General features: G+C 38.7%; 1 protein-coding gene across 25 annotated transcripts in view; it reads left to right on the top strand.

Annotated features, from left to right (window-relative positions):
• Positions 1-25451, top strand: part of HMCN1 (hemicentin 1) — a 703321-nt gene that overhangs the window by 470557 nt on the left and 207313 nt on the right. For all 25 annotated transcript variants that reach the window (XM_053209695.1, XM_053209701.1, XM_053209691.1 and 22 more), the window contains 10 exons: positions 513-657; positions 3719-3831; positions 5527-5686; positions 6287-6455; positions 10020-10147; positions 12319-12591; positions 14910-15005; positions 17216-17410; positions 24904-25034; positions 25200-25347. In XM_053209695.1, coding sequence (XP_053065670.1) covers positions 513-657; positions 3719-3831; positions 5527-5686; positions 6287-6455; positions 10020-10147; positions 12319-12591; positions 14910-15005; positions 17216-17410; positions 24904-25034; positions 25200-25347 — 1558 coding nt within the window. The remainder of the gene's footprint in view (positions 1-512; positions 658-3718; positions 3832-5526; positions 5687-6286; positions 6456-10019; positions 10148-12318; positions 12592-14909; positions 15006-17215; positions 17411-24903; positions 25035-25199; positions 25348-25451) is intronic.

Raw genomic sequence — 25451 nt, forward strand, 5'->3', positions numbered from 1 at the left:
AAAATACTGCCAGCCTTCTCTGACACAGATCCTGTATCATACGTTGCCTCTGATATTTGCGTCTGTCACTGAAAAAGGCAAGTGTTGAGAATAGTCACATTCTGTCAGCTTGAATGAGTTCCTATTTGCCAAAATAAAAAATATCAAATAGTTTGCAAGTGGTAATAGTCTCCTTGAAAAAGAACAAATTAAGCCAAAAGTAAAAATGACTAGTGAAATTTGGGTCCTGAGTGATAACAAAATTCACAGAAACATGAAATAAGTGATGCTTCTGTTTCCTTTTTACATCGTTTGCATAACTCCAACAGATGTTAGGAGGTATACTTTTTGGTGCTACATTAGATAGACATACAATTGATTCTACATTTGGTAACATGCTCATCATTTTTCACTTAAAGGTGTTAAAATATTTTGTTATAAGATATTTAATAACCCAGTTGGAGAAAAACAAATCTGGTTTTGATTTAGGGAACATTATCTTTTAAATTAAATATGACTTCTTTTTCTTTAAGTTGGTCCAAAATCCTTACATCACTGTGCGCAGTGACGGGAGTCTCCACATTGAGAGAGTTCGCCTTCAGGATGGAGGCAGATATACTTGTGTGGCCAGTAATGTTGCTGGAACTATTAATAAAACTACCACCGTGGATGTGCATGGTAAGAGACGCACCCATTGTAATTCTTTCCAAACCGTGTTCAAAGCTAGGTTTGTGTCTTTAAACCAACTAACTCTGTCTTCTGGTTGTAAGAAGGAGATTTTTTTTCCTAATTGTTATTTTTAACAAAAAGCCTTATTTCTTGAACACTATTTACATAGTTAAGGGTGTTTCCAGAATTCCTTTTTCTACATACACAACAAGGCTTTATTGGGAGTCACCAGCTGAGTCTGGCCAAGGGCTTTTGTAAGTGATTTCTTAATTGATAAAAGTGAACTCAGTTCTCAAAAAGTTATGTTTAAAAATACATTTTAATTTCAGGCAAGCCGAACTTATTATTCCATCCAAATTGCCTTTTCTTTTTGGATTGTGCAATAACCATGTCCTTACTAATGACCCCTTTGTGTGTTAGCTAGAAATGACCTAAACTTTTCTAAAGGCCACCTCATGTGCTCCAAACAATCTTTTTGCATGTTAGATAACTTAAAAGTTCACAAATAAGAAAATCCAAAAACCATCTTTTTCCATTCATAACTAATAGTCACGGACTTTTTACATCTCAATAAATAACTGACAACTTCATAGTTTAAGAAATTTTCATAAATTTTTTTGTGTATTTTCTTTAAAGACTTTGCAATGTTGTTTTTTTAAAGTATGGTATTAAAAAATAGTTCCATATACAGAGATGAAAGTAGCATAGAACATTTATTCTTAGCAAATTCATCCCTTTATAAGGACATGAGCTGGAGATTCCGGTAATTTCCACATTTTGTTTGGTCTGTTGAAATTGTCAGTGGATATAGACCATCTTTTTTTTTTTTTTTTTTATGTCTGCTTCTCATTGTAAATAGCCTCTTCTGTGGCGCCTGGATGGCTCAGTCAGTAAAGCATGCGACTCTTGGTCTCAGGATTGTGAGTTCAAGCCCCATGTTGGGTGTGGAGATTACATAAAAATAAAAAAAAAATCTTTAAAAAAAATAGCGTCTTCTGCCTCTGTCAGTCTTATACCAGCCTCTACCAACATCACATGAGATATTCTTGAAGAAGTATTATTTTAAAGAAATATTAAAGTAACACTAAATTATAGTCTAAAAGAGTAAACACATAATGCCAGATTGAATATATGTATAGTTGTACTTAACGATTTTTAGAGAAAATCAGCCCACAGATTTCCTGGAGGGTGCTTATGGACTGGTTTGAGAATTTAGTATAGAAATATAATCATGTCACCTCCATTCAATACTGTATTGAGAAGGATTCTGAGGCAAATTTCTACTTGAGTAAAAGAGTAACATGATTAGCTGTGATGTCTGCCAAATCGGAGGAGTGAGGAGATAGACAAACCAATGATGTGGTTTATTGTGATGCAATAAATGTTGGACAATTAAAAGTTAAAAACATCACTTTGCAACATCGTTTCATCTGTCTTAGTCCAAAATGAGTAACTGATTTAGTTACTAAGGTTAAAAGGAAAAAAACAACCCAGACAGCTGACAGGAACCCAGTAACCATTTATCTGACAGATTAGTTTTTGAGTTGGATGTGATGCAATATGCCAGGTTCTCCTTACGTCCATATTTATTTACCATATTCTTTCATTACTAGACCTCTCCACTTTGAAGAATAGTCGTTAGAAGCTCTCAGTGACCACTTCTTATGAGGATGAATTAATGCATGCAAATATAAATACAAATTAAAATGGCAAGCCATTTAACTGTCATCTTGATTTATATATGTTGACAATCTGGAAAGAAATAGCTCTTCCATGGTCAAATGTCATCAGATTTGAAAATGCCTAAATTTATCACTTTCCTTTATAGCTGTCCAACTCAATATGCATGTAAGAAAATGGCTTATTCCATGTTGCCACAAAATTACAGTATAGTTTAGATTTGACTCTTCCATGATGATTCTGGAAATTAAATTTCTTGCTTTAGAGAGTAACCTGACATAGAGAGTATCTGGTAATTTGTTGCCATTTTTTCTTAAGAAGAAATTGTCTTAAGAATAAGCCCAGCCTTAGAAAATATGAGTATGTAGCAAAGCTAATCTCAGCCTCTCAGGGAAGTTTTTGTACTGAGGTCTCTGGTATCTCTTGTTCTGTCAAACTCCTCCAGGGTACCTATGATAATTCTAGAGAAATTTGACTCAAAGGCAAGAGACACGGTGAGTGCTTGAGCTCTAGGGAGCAGTTCCAGTCACATCTTTCCAGGGGAAGGAAAGGAAATGCCTGGTGTATATAGGGATTTTATTGTGTTCCTTACTCTATGTTAAGAACTTTCATGTGTGGGAGCTTCTTTAATCAAATTCATTATTTTGAGAACATTGAGTATTGGTCTTTTTTCATATGCTAGTTGCTTGTGATTAATTGAGATATACACAGAATGGAATAATTAACAGTCTTCCTTTTCCTTTTGCTTCTGCTCATATAATGTTAATTCTTCAGTTGCTTTCTAAAGTCAAAAGGTATGTTTTTCCTCTTAGTGAAAACTATTGACTTAGAATCCTGTATTTTAGCCTTAAATGTAAACTCCTAAGGCCTTGCAAGTTTTATTGTTGAATTTCTTTTAAGAAAACAAATCCTTTTTTTCTAGGCTAAATTTAGTAGCTCGCTAAGTAGCTCTTGTAAACAGACATTTAATGTATAGTGGCTAAAACAGTCTACTTTTCTGGCAGTGGGCTTAAGTCAGCTCACTGCAGCTTAGTGGGTGATGGACAATGATGAAAGGTATGCGTTAAATATGTAAGTCTTAGCATGTAATTCAACCTTGAGTTTCCAGGAAAGCATGGATTTTATTCAGTCTTATTTTTGTTAGGAAAGTCAACTTACTAAGCATAATTTACTACTTGATTTTAAGTTTTCATTAAATTCTTCAGATTATAACTACTATATTTACTTTATTACACTGCCTTACAAGGTACCCTACATTTCTATCAGAAAATGTTGAGTCTCAGCTAGTTTTTACAAATATGCAGTGTATCCTGAAAATGTACAACTTGAAACAAATGAGGCTACATGGAAAGACAGATGCTCACATTCTAAATATTGCTTCCTTTTTCAGTTCTGCCAACCATTCAGCATGGGCGGCAGGTACTCAGCACAATTGAAGGCATTCCAGTAACTTTGCCGTGCAAAGCAAGTGGAAATCCCAAGCCATCTATCATTTGGTCCAAGGTAAATGGCCCATCTGGTGGTGTTTGCCGATGTCATGGGTTATAACAACATTATTTGAATATTTTGGGTCATACATGGGACTTGACTGTACCACAGCACTTTATAAAAAGGAAAACCCATTCACTCCTACCACTTGGAAGGGACCTCAAAATGTCCTTAGTGTAATCACCTACCTGAGGCTTGAGTAACGTTAAGAACACAACGGTGGACTGTAATATAGCACCAGGAGCTTTTCTTAGCACTTTACATGTTGTAGCAGATCCTTTCTTACCCCTTGCCACATCCCTTCAGCTCTTTTGATTTCAGCGCAGCTCTGGTGGACAGCTCCGTGCATTCTGCCAGAGTCCCACTTCACGTGTACCCCTCTCTGGTTTCTGGACTCGGGGCTTTCTCCAAAGCCCCACAAGGCCACTTAGCCTGCTATCAGGTGGCCAGGAAGCATAGGGACATTAACACCTGTGGGGGGCAGGTGTCCTATATGAATGTCCTGCTTCTCATCCATCAGAAGAATACTTCTGGCCTGCTTCTTTATAGCTTCTCAAAGGATCCCCGGCACCAGAAGCTTATCAACCTAACCTAACCACAGAGGAAACCAGAGCACTGAAACCCTTTTTAGCTTTCCTTCCTTCTGTGCCTCACTCTCCCACTCACCTGCTCAAGCATCAAACTTCTTGCCTCCATATCTTTGTCTCAGACTCTCTTCTTTTAGGAAGCCAAGATAAGACCTCTACGAAGTCATTTATTCCCCTCTACATCCCTATCATGAAGTTGTCCAGCTTTTACTTGTACTCTTGCAGTGAGGAAAAAAACACTCCCTGAGGAGGTCCTTTTCATCTTTGAACAGTCATGAGGATAGCATATTTCCTGTAAATTAATTTAAATCTGGCAGATATAAGTAATATAAAATGACTGTATAATAACAAAATGAGACCTTTGTGTAATTGTTTGTGCTACAACCAAAGTATTTTACCATACTATCTAATTTTATATATCTAAAAAGCTCTGAAATATAAAGAAGTTGGTGCTGACATCTGTAAATTAATTAAAAAGGTGAAGATTTCTGCTTTCTGGACACAAAAATACAGTGGTGAAGCTTATCCCCAAACTGCACAGTGTCTAGGACTGAGTATGAGTTTAATGCATTTTAGGAAAACATAAGAATGAAACTTTCCAGGGTGGCCTTTGTATTGTGAGAAAGCACAGAGGTTAAGAGTTGGGCTCCAGATCCTGACTGCTGGGGTTCAAGTCCCAGCTCTACCACTGAGAGACTGTGACATTGGGCAAGTTACTCCACTTCATCCCCAAGCTTTCATACTTTCAGCTGTAAAATGGGACTTGTGGTAGTTCCTACTCATATGACCCTTTTGAGCATTAAGATAGCTAATTCATTTGAAGTACTCAGAACAGTGTGTGACTTTGCATGAGCACTGCCCCATCCGTTAGTATTACCATTATTCCCTCCAGTTTTAAGAAGCTCTGGAACAAAGAAGACATGGTTCAGTATGAAGAAATATCACCTTTGCTTTATTTGCTTAGTTTTTCTTAAAATTACCTTTCTTCAAATTAGCATTTTTTTTTAATCTAGGATTTTCCCCCTTGGAGATTTTTTTCCCCTTCCTCTCTTCCTTTTCCAGACATTAAGTCACTCCTTCATTATCTTAAAGAAAACACTTTGCTCTTTGTTGTGTTTTGCAGAAAGGAGAGTTGATTTCCACCAGCAGCGCTAAGTTTTCCGCAGGGGCTGATGGAAGTTTGTATGTGGTGTCCCCCGGGGGTGAAGAGAGCGGGGAGTATATCTGCACCGCTACCAATGCAGCTGGCTATGCCAAGAGGAAAGTGCAGCTGACCGTCTATGGTGAGAGCCCCTGGGGGAATGTTTTTCTTTGACACTCTCTACCGGTGCCAAAACTCACATTTCTCTCCCAAATCATATTACCGGGGGCTGTACTCCTAAAGTGAACCGCATTGACAAAAACGTATTTTTACTGCCAATGAACATCTCTATTTAGATTCTGATTTAAAGGGAGAGTAATTGTACAGCCATTCAGGATAATGTTATGGTGTTTTCCCAAGGAGTATGCTTATTGTATGTACCCAGTCTGCTTTAGAAACACCAGTTAGTTCCAACTCCTGGCAAAGCCAAACCTCAGCTGTGTCTCAGTTTGCACTTCTGCCTTGAGGATTTACTTTCATAGATGGCAGACTCTAAAAGGGCATTTCAGCTGACCTCATCATGATGTTCTGAAAGAAAGGGTGAGGAAGGGAGACTTTCTGGTCCTTTTCCTTTCAGCTCTCACCATAAATGGGTTAACGGAAAGTTTTAGATAGGTACCAAAGCTTTGGCATAGACAGCATCTTCTTGTAAATTTGTAAAGAGTATTAGTAGTCCACATTTGAGTGTAAGTGAAATGTTTTCAATGTGCTATTTCCCTTCCAAAATGTGCGTTTATTTTAGTAAGGCCCAGAGTGATTGGAGACCAACGAGGACTGTCCCAGGATGAGCCTGCTGAGATTTCCGCCCTCGCAGGAGAAGACGTGACACTTCCATGTGAAGTGAAGAGCTTACCCCCACCCATCATCACCTGGGCCAAAGAGACGCAGCTCATCTCCCCATTCTCTCCAAGGTAGGGGATCTGGGATGAGCCAGACACAAGCAAACACAATCTCTTGGGACACAAGGTTGTGCCTATTCAGGTTTTCAAATGTATCAAGAAATAACTTTTAAATTTGGGATAATTTACACATACATCTGAGACTACAGAAAATATTTTTACCTTCTAAGTCTATCCTTCTTTCTTCCTTCCTTCCTCCCTCCCTCCCTCCCTCCCTCCCTTCCTTCCTTCCTTCCTTCCTTCCTTTCTCTCTTTCTTTTAAAGTTTATTTTATTTTTGAGAGAGATAGAGAGCAAATGGGGAAAGGGCAGAGAGAGAGGGGGACAGAGGATCCAAAGCAGGCTCTGTGCTGACAGCAGAGAGCCCAATGCAGGGCTTAAACTCACGAACCATGAAATCATGACCTGAGCCGAAGTCAGATGCTTAACCAACAGAGCCACCCAGGCACCCCTAAATCATTCTTTAATATCAGGAATGCTAACACCCAGCTTTGACATAATTGCCCGTGGCTGCGTATACAAGGTAGTTATTAAAACAGAGCATATTTGTATATAGACTTGTTAGCACAAGTGCATAGGGCACACAGAATCTCATTAATCCCTTAGGAGCAGTAAAACACAATAAGTACTCTCATGTTTAAGATTTGACTCTCATTAGATGCTTTTGTAAAAATCTTCGTGATTAAAGCTTTGTACATATAAAGGCCTGCTGAGACAATATATCTGATATATTCCATTGACATGGAAAGCAGAATGCCAGAGCCTTTGAGAGTACTACCTTTGTCGCCATGCAGGTGTGAGTTTAAATTTACCTCCACCACTTAAAGCTTGCCTGAAACTTTTGGCGCCTTTCTCAATGGCCCTCTGAACCTTAGATTTCTTATTTATAAAATGGACATAATACTTACCTGAAAGGCATATATAAGATAATGTATATTCCACATCTCCTGTCTCTAGTTCTCAAGGAATAGTAGCAATTACTATTTTAACTCAATGTCATGCCAGAAGTTACTGGTGGAATAAGAATTATAGTTTCCAGCTATGTCGGTTGGACTTACTGGCGTATAGTTATGAAGCTGTAAATGGTGCTCTTGTCATTTCCCTATCCACTGATGAGGAGATAAAAAATAATTTAAGAACTACTTTACATAATGTTACTATTTTTTTGAAAAATAGGTGTTTGGGATATTTTTGAATGAAAGGAATACCATGTTATAGATAAACTTGAAGTTTCATTGTTTTCCTCCCCAGTCGCTTTTCTCCCTCCCCAGGAGGCAAATACTGCACAGATCTCATGTGCATCCTATGCACCCATTCTTAAACAGTATGGAATCGTGTTTCCTGTAGTTTTCATTTTATGTGTTTGTTTTTAATTTGCCATGTAACATATTATATATTGTTATTCTACTGCTTGCTTTATTAAGTCGATATTTACTCATTTTTATACATAGAGATTTGCCTTATTCATTTTTAAAATTTTCTTCTTAATGTTTATTTTTCAGAGAGAGACAGAGCGCAAGCAGGGGAGGGGCAAAGAGAGAGGGAGACCCAGAATCTGAAGCAGGCTCCAGGCTCTGAGCTGGCAGCACAGAGCCCGATGCAGGGCTTGAACTCATGAGCCATGAGATCATGACCTGAGCTGAAGTCGGACGCTCAACCGACTGAGCCACCCAGGCGCCCTGCTTTATTCATTTTTAACTACCGTATACATATTCTGAATTTTGTTTGTACATTTCCTAGTGTACAGACATTCAGGGTTTTTCTTGTTTTGGTTTGGTTTGGTTTTAGTTTTCTTATTTTGTAAACAAGGCTCTTGAGTGAATATCTTTATATATGTCTCTTCATATACACGTGCATGAGTTTCTTTAGGGTTGGCCCAGAACTATAGTTTCTGGTCAGAATGAATTCCTACTTTCAGCTTTGTAGACAGTGCTAAATTGCTGTCCAAAGAGGCAGTAATGATTTACCTTTCTACCATGAGCATATAGGTGCACCTATTTCCCCATTATAATCAATGCATGGTGTTTATGGACTTAAACATGTTTGTTGGTTAGGTGGGTGTGAAATGGTATCTTGCAACTCTTAGTTTTTATGTGACTGACTGCCAGAGAACCAAAAATGATTTTACTTTTTTGTCGGCCATCTGTTTCATCTGTGACTTGCCTCTTTAGACCTGCTGCACAGATTTATGATGACTGGTTTATCTTTTTCTTGTTGAATGTAGAAATTTGGTCTGTATTCTTAATAACAATCCTTTGTCTGTTGTATGTGTTGAAAATATATTTTCTCAGACCACTGTGAGACTTTTAATGTATGATGTCTGCATAGAATTTTACATTTTTTATGTAACTCAGTGTATTAATCTATTGTTTTTAAGATTTGTACTTTCTGGGGTGCCTGGGTGGCTCAGTCACTTAAGCATCTGACTCGGCTTCAATTTAAAATTTTTCCAAGACCATGGTCTAGTGGTTCTTTGCATTAAATTACTCTACTCCCTCTAGGGCACTTGGGTGGCTCAGTCAGGTAAGCGTCTGACTTCAGCCCTGGTCATGATCTCATGGTTCATGAGTTCGAGCCCCACATCAAGCTCTGTGCTGACAGTGAGGAGCCTGCTTGGGGTTTTCTCTCTCTCTCCCCTCTCTGTCTGTCTCTCCCACTCTCTTTCTCTCTCTCTCAAAGCTAATAAATAAACTTAAAAAAAGATTTGTACTTTATGAAGAATATGTACATATCTTCCAGAGTTTTATTCTAATATTTTAAGCTTGTTTTTTCACATTTTTGACTTTAATACATCTGAATTTTTATGTTGTGTCTAGTGTTAGGTAGTGCTGTATTTTTTTTTAATTTATTGTTCCCATGTGGAGAACCAGTTGCCCGTCATTTTTGAATTATCAATCCTTTCCTTGATCTTTGTGATATCAGCTCTATTATTATATGTTACATGTTGGATTCTCCTATGTGCTTATTTCTTTGGGGGAGAATTCTGTCCTTAACTATTTATTCATTTTTCTGTCTCTGGGCCAGTAGAACACTTTGAGTAGGTATATCTGGCCTTCTCCCTTTAAAGCTATTTCAATACAATAAACATAATAACGTTTTTATATGTAGATCTAGTTCACCGAACTACACTATTGTTCTGTAGGAAAAATATATTCAATATATTTTTGAGAATTACATATGTACCTTATTTTGCCTTTAACACACTAATTTTTTTAATGAAGTATTGCAGAAAAAATAATAAAATTCAGAATATAGCTGAAATTTACTAAACTATATATTGGCTTTTTATAGTTACAAGTTAATAAAGCAGAGAGATGTACAGTTTTTGGATGATTTGAGACCATTAGGTTAGATCTAATGGTAAAAAAAAAATCACATTTTGTGTTTGCAAGAATATCATACAAAATACACAGTACAATTGTGAAAATCCCTGAGTTTTAAAGTATATAGAAATATAGATGGGAGAATGGTTTCAAAAACTGCTTGCAGAGTAATGATTTCATACTGAGGGGCAGCTGCGTAGGGGATATTTAAATTCTCATGTTCTATGGTCTACCATGTGGTTTCTTTCTTTCAGGCACACATTCCTTCCTTCTGGTTCAATGAAGATCATTGAGACCCGTGTTTCAGATAGTGGGATGTATCTTTGCGTTGCCACAAATATTGCTGGGAACGTGACTCAGTCTGTTAAATTAAATGTCCATGGTGAGTTTTGAAATGAGGGCATATGATATCTTTGTACAGGCCACAGGGAAACTCATCATACCAGTTTCTTTGATAGTTAATCTCCAAATTGTTTATAGAGTAATTAGAGAAAATTTTTCTAAAATTGGAGACTTGTCATTTTCTTTCATTTACTCTGGAAAGTTTATCTGCCATTTGTAAACACCTTTCCCCCGTTTCCTCAAATGAACAGTATTAAAGGTTTGGTTCTCAATTTTACTGAATGTCCACAGTCACTTATGGCGACTATTAATACACAGTAAAAAAAAAAAAATGTGTTTAGACTTACGGCTTTTTAGAAGTGAATGTGAGTTATCAAAGAAGAATTTACTAGTATTTATATGGTCATTTTCAATATTCAAAGAACTCAGCAACTGAAAACATTCTGCTTCCTGGGACTCTAACTTTTTAAAAACTTTCTAGTTAATCTGTTTGATTACCTCAATTTACCATGGTCTGTCCAAATATTTATTTATTCAGCACATGCTTACTGAGTATATACTCTGTCACACATTTGTATAGGTAGGCCAGATATTCAAATATCAGAAAAGTATTTTCTTACATGGTATTGATCTGATTTCATTGTCAGATCAATCACTATAATAGCATCCTGTTAACCATGGGATTTGAGATAGAATTCTGTAATTTACAAACTCTAGGTTATCTTGGGCATATTACGTAACCTCTCTTACCTTTAGTTTTCTGTTTCATAAAATGATGATAACTATCCTATCAAAATTATAAGGTTGTCATAAGTGACAACCTTTACAATGTATTGGTTAAATATTAACAAAAAAGGACAGAGGAATGGGGCTTTTGAGGGATGTAAATTCTAATTGTATAACTAGAACATTTATTGTATAACGTAAGTCAACTTGATTCTACAGTGTGTAACGCATGTACATGGAAGCCAGTTGTTACAGGGGGGTGGGAGAGATGCTGGTCCTTGTCTCACGGAGTCAAAGAATGAATCTCGGGGACAACAGAGAGTGAGCAAAGTGATAGAGTTTATGGAGGGAAAGTATAAAGCTCTCAAGAGTGAAAGGGGTCCTGACCAGGTAGCTGCTGAAGATTTCTGTCCTGACTTTTATTGGGACCTTATCAGAATGTTTGTGAGACTTCATGCTTGGCACCTAGCTCAGGGAGGTCTGGAACAGGTTCATCTCATCCTCTTTTTTTCCCAAACTCCGCTGCCGCTGTCGCTTTCTCAGCCTCCCGGCTGAAGCTATACAGCCTGTCTCCCTGAGGGTCCTTATCTCTCCCTGCTTAAAGTCAACTGTTTCCCTATTTGCATTAATATTGGCAATGTTTCTGATAAATTATCTCATTTAAATTTCTAAAGGAAGGTACTGTAAAGACAAGAAATAGAGACTCGGTTTTGATGTTCTTCTCTGAAATTAGCAAAGGCTTTTATGAGAAACTTTTTTTGTTTTCTAAATGAGAAACTTTTCTTCCTATCTGGCTAAACCTTCCACAAAGAGAACAAAAAGTAGGAGTACCTGAAGAGAAATGCTTTTTCTTTTACTTTCTTAAATTATATAAATCATCTAGATTGCCTTTTGAGGGAGTTTTAAACTTCAAGTTATTTATAAATTAAAGGAAACCTAACATTTTTAAATACTTGCTTTTTCCTCAAGTCTGGCATGAGGGGTTTCAGATTTATTATTTTCCATAATCCTTGCAGTGTACTGGTATTGATTAGGTTATTTGGCCTGGATTATTAAGGAAACAAGCCTCAGGAAATTTACTGACTTGCTCTAGATCACACAGCTAGTAAGTGGCCTGAGCCTGGGTCCAAATCCTGAGATCGTTCCACTTTTTCATTCTGTCTCTTGGTAAAGAGTTCTCATTTAAAGTGAGAAAAGGAAAGAATTTGTTTAAAATTGGATTATAGGGGCGCCTGGGTGGCTCAGTCAGTTGAGCGTCAGACTTGGGCTCGAGTCATGATCAGGTCATGGTCTCGGGGTTCATGGGTTCGGGCCACATGTCGAGCTGTGCTGATAGCTTGGAGCCTGGAGCCTGCTTCAGGTTCTGTGTCTCCTTCTCTCTGCTCTTCCCCTTCTCTCTCTCTCTCTCTCTCTCTCTCTCAAAAAATAAATAAATAAACATTAAAAGCATTTTTAATTGGATTATTAATCCTCATTTGTTTCTAGTTCCTCCAAAGATACAGCGTGGCCCTAAACTAATCAAAGTCCAAGTTGGTCAAAGAGTGGACATTCCGTGCAATGCTCAAGGGACACCTCTTCCTGTAATCACCTGGTTTAAAGGTGGAAGTGCCATGCTGGTTGATGGAGGGCAGCATATTAGCAGTTCAGATGGAACTTTAAGCATCAACCAAGCCATGCTCTCTGACGCCGGCATATATACATGTGTTGCTACTAACATAGCAGGCAGTGATGAATCGGAAATAACCCTACATGTCCAAGGTGATTTGGGGCATAAGGAAATAGAAGTATGGTGGGGGTGGGGAGTGGGGACAAACCCCTGGAGTCTATACAAAATATATAATCTTAGAGAGTCGTGGATCACTTTTGGAAGATTTCTGTACCTTTTATGACTCGAGTTAACTTTGAAAGGAGAACCATTCTAGAAAGAAGTGAAACCATACTATTACTAAACCTGCATCCATTTTTGTATGTTTACTTTTGAAAATGAAGTTGCCATGGATGATGTCAATAATGGATACAATCCTAGATAAGTACCCCACCCACTATTTTTGGTTTGGGAGAAATTGTGAACAGAGTGAGTTGGAGTAGGATTTCACCTCATCCTGTTAGCATGCACTCAATGTTGATCCCTAAAAATCTAGATCTGCTGTTTCCCCTAATGATGTTGGCTTTGTGTTGAGGCTTTAAAGATAAATATTTATTCCTTCAAACAACAAATATTTATCAAGCTCCTGCCAGGTGTCTGTCATATCGTAGGCAATGAGGAGAAAGTAGTGAGAAAAGCAAAGCACCAGCTGTCATAAGCTGTTCTACTGTGCATCGGCAGAAATCAAGCAAGTAAGCAAGACATACAGATAGTGAGAAGTGCTAAGTAGAAAATTAGAATAGGGTGATGCTCCCAGCAATTGACTACTTTAGATGCATTGTCAGGTAGAACTTCTCTGAGGAGTAATACTTGGAGTGAGATCTGTTGACTAAGGAGAACCAGCCATATGGAAATTAAGGGGAAGAGCATTCCTGGCAGAGAGAATGAGAGTGGAAAGGCAAGAAGGAAAGATAAGGATGTATTGTATTTAGCATAGTACTTAGTACTTCATAACTGCCCCATTGCAATTTGGGATGGATGGCTAGCACACTGTTGGAGAGCTTATCCAGTTCACCCATTGATTCAGGAGACTTTATTGAGTGCTTATGTTTATGGTTCAATGGGAAAGATAGACATTTACAAGATAATCTCATGCACAAAAATTGGTTAATGCTGTCATGAAATGGTAGATCTATAAGAGTTTTTAAAGAAAGACAAATCAAAGAAGGCTTTCAAGGATTGGGACATGCAAGTTGAGATTTGAAGAAGGAGTAGAAGCTTATTAGGTGATGGGCAAAGATACAGTGGGGTGGGGTGGAGTGGTGAGAGCCTTCTAGGAGAAGGATGTCAAATGTGAAGAAGAGGAAATACGACATTTTGGATATACTGTCATAAATCAATACATCAATCAGTAAAGGCCAGCTGGCCCATTTCAGACTGAGTGTTGAGTGATATGTGGTAAAGCTGGACACACAGTCATGGGCCAGATTATCCAAGATCTAGGAACCTAGATTAAGGAGTTTAGACTTTATTTTGTATGCAGTGAAAAGATTCAGAGGGGTTGTTACTGGGAAATGATGTGTCAGGTGTGGATTTTAAAAGATCACTCTTTGGGGGAGAGAATGGTTTGTCTAGAGAAGGTGAAGAGAAGCAGCTGGGGGCTACAGAAGTAGCTCAGGCAAAAGATGATGGTAGCTGGACTGGAGGAAAGAAGCCAGTGGACTCAAAAAATAATTAGAAGAGGAAATCATCAGGGATGGTGACCAATTGGATATAGGGAGCGAAGGAGATAGAGGACTCAAGAAAGACTCCCAAATTTCTTCATGATTTCTTCATGGATAGTGAGGGTGTTCAGGGAGATTGGATTCATTGATAGGGTGTACTGAAGGAAGAACAGGTGTGAAACTTTATCCTGCAGGTAAAATGAATGCAAGTAATGATTTTCATCAGGGAAGCCCCAAATGAGATTTGCGGTTCAGAGAGAGTATTCTGAGGACTCTGTAGATTATGAATCCAAAGGGGAACACATTTGAAAAAAAAAAGGATTCCTGTAAGAAGTCTATTGAAGTAATTTTGGCAAGAGGAGTGAGGGTTTGAAATCAGCAGTGACCTTGAGGATAGAGGAAGATAAAGATACAGATATGTGATGAACATATGGCACTATATGATTGATTGGATGTGGAGGTCAGGAGTAAGGGAGGGAAACATAAGAAAAATGGATGAAGCATGACACCTTAACTGAGGGAATAAAGGAAACACAAGAGAATTGTGGGAAGCACAAAATGATAAATTTGGACAGTGGGGACATTTTGAGTTTTAGATCCCTAGGTCACATCGAGGTAGAAATGTCTGGCAGCTAGAAATTTGTGTCCTATTTAAAAGAGGAATCCGGAAAGATAGCAGTTCACCAATGTAGTTGGTTGATGATGCCTCAGGAGAGTTTGATACTGCTTAAGGAAAGCCTGTGATAATGCATTTATGTTTCTAATAGAACCACCTACACTGGAAGATCTAGAACCTCCATATAACACTCCATTCCAAGAAAGAGTGGCCAACCAACGCATTGCATTTCCATGTCCTGCAAAAGGTATGTAGTACTAGGACATATGGGCACTGGCATAAAGTTATATTATATCAGATTTCTCTATTGAACCCAAAACATCATTATAAAAAGATCCATTTGTTGGCCCTTGCTATAACATTTGGGCATAATGACAATTAATCCCTCTTTTGTTTTATTTTTTTAATCTCTCTTTTAAATAACAGCTCATTGAATAGGTATTTTTCCCCAACACATACTTTATTTGCTTCAGTGGAAAGACCTGTTATTCCAAACTTGTCTTATCTAGTATCTTTCCCATTTAGTTCATGCTACTTCCTGTTACTTCTGACAGGATTTGTCTTTAAAATGTGGGAGCCAGAGGAGTGTCTTGGTGGCTCAGTTGGTTAAGTGTCCAACTTTGGCTCAGGTCACGATCTCATGGTTCATGGGTTCAAGCCCCACATTGGACTCTGTGCTGACAGCTCAGAGCCTGAAGCCTGTTTTGGATTCTGTGTCTCACTCTCTCTCTGCCCCTCCCTTGCTTGCACTCTGTCTCTCTCTCTTTCAAAAATAAAAATGAACATTAAAAATTTTTAAAAATAATAAACTAGCTAGATACCGTATCATTATCTTTTACAAAAAATTTCATCTTGGCCATAATTGTTCTACCATTTACCATTTAGAAGTTAAAGATAATACTTCTTTTGCTTGTTCATTTAGTTTTTCATTTATTAGCTTCACAAATATCCACTAAGTCTGAAACCCATAAAGGAATGAGCGGGATGTAAAGAAATGAGGAAATGATTACACGCCTTTTTTCTTTGGCAACATAGACAACTGCAGACCATCAGTTCACCTTCTCTTTCTCATCAGTCAGCCTTTTACTATCAGCACAACAAAATAGGCCAATCTTTTTGTTTTATTTTTTCTCATAAATATAACTTTCACAGTTACTTTTATAAGTCCTTTAGCATTAATGGCACATTTTATAGATTCTGCCATTCTTTTGTTCTTGTCTTGGATTATATGCCATTATTTTAATATTTTTATTACCCATTAATGTAGGATTATTAATAATGTGTAATCATATTAATTTAATGTTCTTTTTTATATTTTTATAGATATTAAGTAAATTTTAAAAGTACCTGATACCTTGTTTGTTAAATAAATATATTCTTAATACAGAATTAATGTTTGTCTATTACCAGTATGTGCTTTGGGCGCAATTATGTACTTCAGAATGGTTTTGTGAGTTTTACTCATGAGCACATCACTTCCATTTACCCTTTTGTCATAAATAAATCTAGGAAATCAGTCCTCTCTGCTTTCCCAACTTTCTTTTCAATATAAGAAGTCAAGAATTGTTCTACTGTCCTATGTTCAGCAGCATGAGATCATCACATATGTGTAGATAGTAGATTGCTCATCTCTACTATGTCAGGCCTATTTAAAATGTGAATTATAGGGGCGCCTGGGTGGCTCAGTTGGTTAAGCATCCGACTTCAGTTCAGGTCATGAACTCATGTTTCATGAGTTTGAGCCCCGTGTTGGGCTCTGTGCTGACAGCTTGGAGCCTGGAGCCTGTTTTGGATTCTGTGCCTCCCTCTTTCTCTGTTCCCCCTCCACTTGAGCTCGCTCGCACTCTCTCTCTCTCTCTTTCTCTCTCTCTTTCTAAAAAATAAAGATCAAAAAAAAATTTTTAGGGGTGCCTGGGTGACTCAGTTGGTTAAGCGTCCGACTTCAGCTCAGGTCACGATCTCATGGTTCGTGGGTTAAATTTTTTTAAATGTGAAATTATAAAGTATCGCTTCTGCATATCATGTATGCATTCTATTTGGTTGGGCAATTTTTATGTTGTATTCCTGTGATAGTCTCTTGCTTTCTGTTCTTCATTTGTTTTCATCCCTGAACTCTCCCATTTGATTAATATAGTTTTTTTCCCCACTAATGATCATGGACTTACTCAAGAATGTGTTTTGGTTTGCTTACTGTCTTCTGAATATCTTGATATAAACAACTTGCTCAACCTCTACACTAGAGACCATAGGTCTCTTAAGACTGATCAGGAATTAGAGGCCTTAAATACCAATCTCTTTGCTATTTCATGCCAGGAGAAAGTATCTTGAAAGTAGCATAGTGCCTTAGTGTACAAATTATAGTCATAAAATATTTTTATTTCTCCTAAATATATTTGATATGTTGTAATGATTCCTAATTTTATTTAAAATGTCACAAAGCTTTGCTTTCTTATTTAGGTACCCCCAAACCAACCATCAAATGGATATGGAATGGTAGAGAGCTGACAGGCAGAGAGCCTGGGATTTCTATCTTGGAAGATGGTGCATTGTTGGTCATTGCTTCTGTTACACCCTTTGACAGTGGGGAGTACATCTGTGTGGCAGTCAATGAAGCTGGAACCACAGAAAAAAAATATAACCTCAAAGTCCATGGTAAACATAGAAAAATCATACAATTGAATATGTGACATTTTCAAATTCTTATATATGTTATTCTCTTAATGTATTATTATTTAATATTAATGTGAATAGAATGTTATCAAACAGAAAACTGAAAATCTGATTGCACTGATTAATTTTTTTATTTTATTTTATTTTATTATTTTTTTTAATATATGAAATTTATTGTCAAATTTGTTTCCATACAACACCCAGTGCTCATCCCAAAAGGTGCCCTCCTCAATACCCATCACCCACCCTCCCCTCCCTCCCACCCCCCATCAACCCTCAGTTTGTTCTCAGTTTTTAACAGTCTCTTATGCTTTGGCTCTCTCCCACTCTAACCCCTTTTTTTTTTCTTTCCCTCCCCCATGGGTTTCTGTTAAGTTTCTCAGGATCCACATAAGAGTGAAACCATATGGTATCTGTCTTTCTCTGTATGGCTTATTTCACTTAGCATCACACTCTCCAGTTCCATCCACGTTGCTACAAAAGGCCATATTTCATTTTTTCTCATTGCCACGTAGTATTCCATTGTGTATATAAACCACAATTTCTTTATCCATTCATCAGTTGATGGACATTTAGGCTCTTTCCATAATTTGGCTATTGTTGAGAGTGCTGCTATAAACATTGGAGTACAAGTGCTCCTATGCATCAGTACTCCTGTATCCCTTGGATAAATTCCTAGCAGTGCTATTGCTGGGTCATAGGGTAGGTCTATTTTTAATTTTCTGAGGAACCTCCACACTGCTTTCCAGAGCGGCTGCACCAGTTTCATTCCCACCAACAGTGCAAGAGGGTTCCCGTTTCTCCACATCCTCTCCAGCATCTATAGTCTCCTGATTTGTTCATTTTGGCCACTCTGACTGGCGTGAGGTGATATCTGAGTGTGGTTTTGATTTGTATTTCCCTGATGAGGAGCGACGTTGAACATCTTTTCATGTGCCTGTTGGCCATCCGGATGTCTTCTTTAGAGAAGTGTCTATTCATGTTTTCTGCCCATTTCTTCACTGGGTTATTTGTTTTTTGGGTGTGGAGTTTGGTGAGCTCTTTATAGATTTTGGATACTAGCCCTTTGTCCAATATGTCATTTACAAATATCTTTTCCCATTCTATTGGTTGCCTTTTAGTTTTGTTGGTTGTTTCCTTTGCTGTGCAGAAGCATTTTATCTTCATAAGGTCCCAGTAATTCACTTTTGCTTTTAATTCCCTTGCCTTTGGGGGTGTGTCGAGTAAGAGATTGCTACGGCTGAGGTCAGAGAGGTCTTTTCCTGCTTTCTCCTCTAAGGTTTTGATGGTTTCCTGTCTCACATTCAGGTCCTTTATCCATTTTGAGTTTATTTTTGTGAATGGTGTGAGAAAGTGGTCTAGTTTCAACCTTCTGCATGTTGCTGTCCAGTTCTCCCAGCACCATTTGTTAAAGAGACTGTCTTTTTTCCATCGGATGTTCTTTCCTGCTTTGTCAAAGATGAGTTGGCCATACGTTTGTGGGTCTAGTTCTGGGGTTTCTATTCTATTCCATTGGTCTATGTGTCTGTTTTTGTGCCAATACCATGCTGTCTTGATGATGACAGCTTTGTAGTAGAGGCTAAAGTCTGGGATTGTGATGCCTCCTGCTTTGGTCTTCTTCTTCAAAATTACTTTGGCTCTTCGGGGCCTTTTGTGGTTCCATATGAATTTTAGGATTGCTTGTTCTAGCTTCAAGAAGAATGCTGGTGCAATTTTGATTGGGATTGCATTGAATGTGTAGATAGCTTTGGGTAGTATTGACATTTTGGCAATATTTATTCTTCCAATCCATGAGCAGGGAATGTCTTTCCATTTCTTTAAATCTTCTTCAATTACCTTCATAAGTTTTCTATAGTTTTCAGCATACAGATCTTTTACATCTTTGGTTAGATTTATTCCTAGGTATTTTATGCTTCTTGGTGCAATTGTGAATGGGATCAGTTTCTTTATTTGTCTTTCTGTTGCTTCATTGTTAGTGTATAAGAATGCAACTGATTTCTGTACATTGATTTTGTATCCTGCAACTTTGCTGAATTCATGTATCAGTTCTAGCAGACTTTTGGTGGAGTCTATCGGATTTTCCATGTATAATATCATGTCATCTGCAAAAAGCAAGAGCTTGACTTCATCTTTGCCAATTTTGATGCCTTTGATTTCCTTTTGTTGTCTGATTGCTGATGCTAGAACTTCCAGCACTATGTTAAACAACAGCGGTGAGAGTGGGCATCCCTGTCGTGTTCCTGATCTCAGGGAAAAAGCTCTCAGTTTTTCCCCGTTGAGGATGATGTTAGCTGTGGGCTTTTCATAAATGGCTTTTATGATCTTTAAGTATGTTCCTTCTATCCCGACTTTCTCAAGGTTTTTATTAAGAAAGGGTGCTGGATTTTGTCAAAGGCCTTTTCTGCATCGATTGACAGGATCATATGGTTCTTCTCTTTTTTTTTGTTAATGTGATGTATCACGTTGATTGATTTGCGGATGTTGAACCAGCCCTGCATCCCAGGAATGAATCCCACTTGGTCATGGTGCATAATTCTTTTTATATGCCATTGAATTCGATATGCTAGTATCTTATTGAGAATTTTTGCATCCATATTCATCAGGGATATTGGCCTGTAGTTCTCTTTTTTTACTGGGTCTCTGTCTGGTTTAGGAATCAAAGTAATACTGGCTTCATAGAATGAGTCTGGAAGTTTTCCTTCCCCTTCTATTTCTTGGAATAGCTTGAGAAGGATAGGTATTATCTCTGCTTTAAACGTCTGGTAGAACTCCCCTGGGAAGCCATCTGGTCCTGGAGTCTTATTTGTTGGGAGATTTTTGATAACTGATTCAATTTCTTCACTGGTTATGGGTCTGTTCAAGCTTTCTCTTTCCTCCTGATTGAGTTTTGGAAGCGTGTGGGTGTTTAGGAATTTGTCCATTTCTTCCAGGTTGTCCAATTTGTTGGCATATAATTTTTCATAGTATTCCCTGATAATTGTTTGTATCTCTGAGGGATTGGTTGTAATAATTCCATTTTCATTCATGATTTTATCTATTTGGGCCATCTCCCTTTTCTTTTTGAGAAGCCTGGCTAGAGGTTTATCAATTTTGTTTATTTTTTCAAAAACCAACTCTTGGTTTCGTTGATCTGCTCTACAGTTTTTTTTAGATTCTATATTGTTTATTTCTGCTCTGATCTTTATTATTTCTCTTCTTCTGCTGGGTTTAGGCTGCATTTGCTGTTCTGCTTCTATTTCCTTTAGGTGTGCTGTTAGATTTTGTATTTAGGATTTTTCTTGTTTCTTGAGATAGGCCTGGATTGCAATGTATTTTCCTCTCAGGACTGCCTTCGCTGCGTCCCAAAGCGTTTGGATTGTTGTATTTTCATTTTCGTTTGTTTCCATATATTTTTAAATTTCTTCTCTAATTGCCTGGTTGACCCACTCATTCGTTAGTAGGGTGTTCTTTAACCTCCATGCTTTTGGAGGTTTTCCAGACTTTTTCCTGTGGTTGATTTCAAGCTTCATAGCATTGTGGTCTGAAAGTATGCATGGTATAATTTCAATTCTTGTAAACTTATGAAGGGCTGTTTTGTGACCCAGTATATGATCTATCTTGGAGAATGTTCCATGTGCACTCGAGAAGAAAGTATATTCTGTTGCTTTGGGATGCAGAGTTCTAAATAGATCTGTCAAGTCCATCTGATCCAATGTATCATTCAGGGCCCTTGTTTCTTTATTGACCGTGTGTCTAGATGATCTGTCCATTTCTGTAAGTGGGGTGTTAAAGTCCCCTGCAATTACCACATTCTTATCAATAAGGTTGCTTATGTTTATGAGTAATTGTTTTATATATTTGGGGGCTCCGGTATTCGGCACATAGACATTTATAATTGTTAGCTCTTCCTGATGGATAGACCCTGTAATTATTATATAATGCCCTTCTTCATCTCTTGTTACAGCCTTTAATTTAAAGTCTAGTTTGTCTGATATAAGTATAGCTACTCCAGCTTTCTTTTGGCTTCCAGTAGCATGATAAATAGTTCTCCATCCCCTCACTCTCAATCTAAAGGTGTCCTCAGGTCTAAAATGAGTCTCTTGTAGACAGCAAATAGATGGGTCTTGTTTTTTTATCCATTCTGATACCCTATGTCTTTTGGTTGGCGCATTTAATCCATTTACATTCAGTGTTATTATAGAAAGATACGGGTTTAGAGTCATTGTGATGTCTGTATGTTTTATGCTTGTAGTGATGTCTCTGGTATTTTGTCTCACAGGGTCCCCCTTAGGATCTCTTGTAGGGCTGGTTTAGTGGTGACAAATTCCTTCAGTTTTTGTTTGTTTGGGAAGACCTTTATCTCTTCTTCTATTCTAAATGACAGACTTGCTGGATAAAGGATTCTCGGCTGCATATTTTTTCTGTTTAGCACACTGAAGATCTTGTGCCAATTCTTTCTGGCCTGCCAAGTTTCAAAAGAGAGATCAGTCACGAGTCTTATAGGTCTCCCTTTATATGTGAGGGCACGTTTATCCCTTGCTGCTTTCAGAATTTTCTCTTTATCCTTGTATTTTGCCAGTTTCTCTATGATATGTCGTGCAGAAGATCGATTCAAGTTACGTCTGAAGGGAGTTCTCTGTGCCTCTTGGATTTCAATGCCTTTTTCCTTCCCCAGTTCAGGGAAGTTCTCAGCTATAATTTCTTCAAGTACCCCTTCAGCACCTTTCCCTCTCTCTTCCTCCTCTGGGATACCAATTATGCGTATATTATTTCTTTTTAGTGTATCACCTATTTCTCTAATTTTCCCCTTATACTCCTGGATTTTTTTTATCTCTCTTTCTCTCAGCTTCCTCTTTTTCCATAACTTTATCTTCTTGTTCACCTATTCTCTCCTCTGCCTCTTCAATCCGAGCTGTCGTTGTTTCCATTTTGTTTTGCATTTCATTTAAAGCGTTTTTCAGCTCCTCGTGACTGTTCCTTAGTCCCTTGATCTCTGTAGCAAGAGATTCTCTGCTGTCCTCTATACTGTTTTCAAGCCCAGCGATTAATTTTATGACTATTATTCTACATTCACTTTCTGTTATATTATTGAAATCCTTTTTGATCAGTTCATTAGCTGTTGTTATTTCCTGGAGATTCTTCTGAGGGCAGTTCTTCCGCTTGGTCATTTTGGATAGTCCCTGGAGTGGTGAGGACCTGCAGGGCACTTCCCCTGTGCTGTGGTGTATAATTGGAGTTGGTGGGCGGGGCCGCAGTCCGACCTGATGTCTGCCCCTAGCCCACCGCTGGGGCCACAGTCAGACTGGTGTGTGCCTTCTCTTCCCCTCTCCTAGGGGCGGGATTCACTGTGGGGTGGCGTGGCCCGTCTGGGCTACTTGCACACTGCCAGGCTTGTGATGCTGGGGATCTGGCGTATTAGCTGGGGTGGGTAGGCAAGGTGCACGGGGGCAGGAGGGGCAGGCTTAGCTCGCTTCTCCTTAGGTGATCCACTTCAGGAGGGGCCCTGTGGCAGCAGGAGGGAGTCAGACCTGCTGTCGGAGGTTTGGCTCCGCAGAAGCACAGAGTTGGGTGTTTGCGCGGAGCGAGCAAGTTCCCTGGCAGGAACTGGTTCCCTTTGGGATTTTGGCTGGGGGATGGGCGGGGGAGATGGCGCTGGCGAGCGCCTTTGTTCCCCACCAAACTGAGCTCTGTCCTCTGGGGGCTCAGCAGCTCTCCCTCCCTTTGTCCTCCAGCCTTCCCGCTTTCCGAGCAGAGCTGTTCACTTATGACCTCCCAGACGCTAAGTCGCGCTTGCTGTCGGAACACAGTCCGTCAGGCCCCTCCGCTTTTGCCAGCCAGACTCGGGGGCTCTGCTTGGCCGGCGAGCCGTCCCTCCGCCCCGGCTCCCTCCCACCAGTCCGTGGAGCGCGCACCGCCTCGCCGCCCTTCCTACCCTCTTCCGTGGGCCTCTCGTCTGCGCTTGGCTCCGGAGACTCCGTTCTGCTAATCCTCTGGCGGTTTTCTGGGTTATTTAGGCAGGTGTAGGTGGAATCTAAGTGATCAGCAGGACGCGCGGTGAGCCCAGCGTCCTCCTACGCCGCCATCTTCCCTCTCTCCTTGCCAAAATAATTTCTAAAAGAAAATACGAACTGAGCTTTGGAATATTTCAGGCCTGGCATGGAATGCAGTTTTTACACAAGTGTCTTGTGGTTCAGAAATCTGATTTCACAGCTTATCTTCTGCTAGATGAAAGTGTTTACGGTGTGTCTGGAGCTGGAGTAAGTTCCTGCGGGTGCCCAAGAGCAGGGGCCTCCTCTCTCCTCTCATTAATTTGCTGATGCCTAACAGCACTGACGCAGCGGTGAGATACCGGGGAGAGAGCTGAACTGATTAATTGATTGATGGATTGATTTAAAATTTCGTGAAAATTTTTTGACTTTATTCAAAATTCAAATGGTAGAATAGTCAGAAGCCTCATGGCCTAAGCTAAGCTATCTACTTATCCTCCCTAGGGGCAAAGAAAGTTATTAGCTTTGTATGCATGTATGCGTGTTTGTGTGTGTGTGTATTTTCCCAGAGATATTTTATGCATAACAAGAAAATATGAATATATATTTTATTCTCTGTTTTTTTGTATAAAAAGGTAAACATATAGGAGAATACTGTATACATGGCTCTACACTTGTCTATTTTACTAACATATCTATCTCGGGGATTATTCAATATTCCTAACCCTTATTTATATCTACATAGCATCCCACTGTATGACTGTGCCATGATTTCCTTAACCTTCATCTATTAATGATGAACATATAGGTGCAACCAATTATTTGTTAGTATAAGTAGCACTTCACTGAAATACTTGTACATTTGTCATTTTGCAGCAGTCACAAGTTATGTTCATTTTAAAATTTCATTGACGCATCTGAGTGGCTCAGTCAGTTGAGTGTCTAACTCTTGATTTCAACTCTGATCATGATACCAGGGTCATGGGATCAAGCCTTGCATTAGGCTCCACATGGAAACTGCTTGAGATTCATTCTCTCTCTCTCTCTCTCTCTCTCTCTCTCTCTCTCTCTCTCCCCCTTGGCCTCTCTCCCCTGCTCACACACTGTCTCTAGAATACATACATACATAGCAATTTCATGGATATTGGCTTTCATAGACACGGGGCAGTATACACTTCCATCAGCGAAGTAGTGAGTCCCACATGACTTCATTAAGACCCTAGCAGTTTGCATTTTCAGTGGTATGTGGACTAACTAGGTTTTCCTTAAATGTATCCTAAGTTTTATCTTCACTATAAAACTCTGAACTGACAGAGTAAAAATTTAATAAGGGTTACTATATATTGGTTGAGATACTTCACTTTATGTTAAGGCATATGCTTAAATTATGACCAGCCTTTCTTAGCTATCACGTATCTCAGAATTTACTTTCTAAAGGCCTGTGTAAAGAGACTTCATAAATAATATTTGTTATAAAATTGTCTAGCCATGACTTCTCTCTTTTTGCAGTTCCTCCAGTAATTAAAGATAAAGAACAAGTAACAAATGTATCTGTGTTGGTCAATCACCTGGCCAATCTCTTTTGTGAAGTTGAAGGTACTCCTTCTCCTGTCATTATGTGGTACAAAGATGACGTCCAGGTAAATGAAGACATCAAAATATGCATAACTCATTGCATCTGTCTCTGAAATAAACCATTCAGATGTGACTTTCTCATTAATAGTGATATAAAACTTTTACATCAATTCTTAATTATGCATTTGTATTAGGATTGGAAATAACACTGACCATTTTGGCCTTTGAAGGTGACTGAAAGCAGCAGTATTCAGATCACGAACAATGGAAAGATATTAAAGCTCTTTAGAGCCACTCCAGAGGATGCAGGAAGATATTCCTGCAAAGCAGTTAATATTGCAGGCACTTCTCAGAAGTATTTTAACATCGATGTGCTAGGTAAGGGAAATGGTCTTTTAAAAAAACTACAGTTTTCAGGGACACCTGGGTGGCTCAGTGGGTTAAGAGTCTGACTCTTGCTTTTGGCTCAGGTCATGATCTCA

This window comes from Acinonyx jubatus, chromosome E4 (assembly GCF_027475565.1).
Source record: "Acinonyx jubatus isolate Ajub_Pintada_27869175 chromosome E4, VMU_Ajub_asm_v1.0, whole genome shotgun sequence".
Taxonomy (NCBI): domain Eukaryota; kingdom Metazoa; phylum Chordata; class Mammalia; order Carnivora; family Felidae; genus Acinonyx; species Acinonyx jubatus.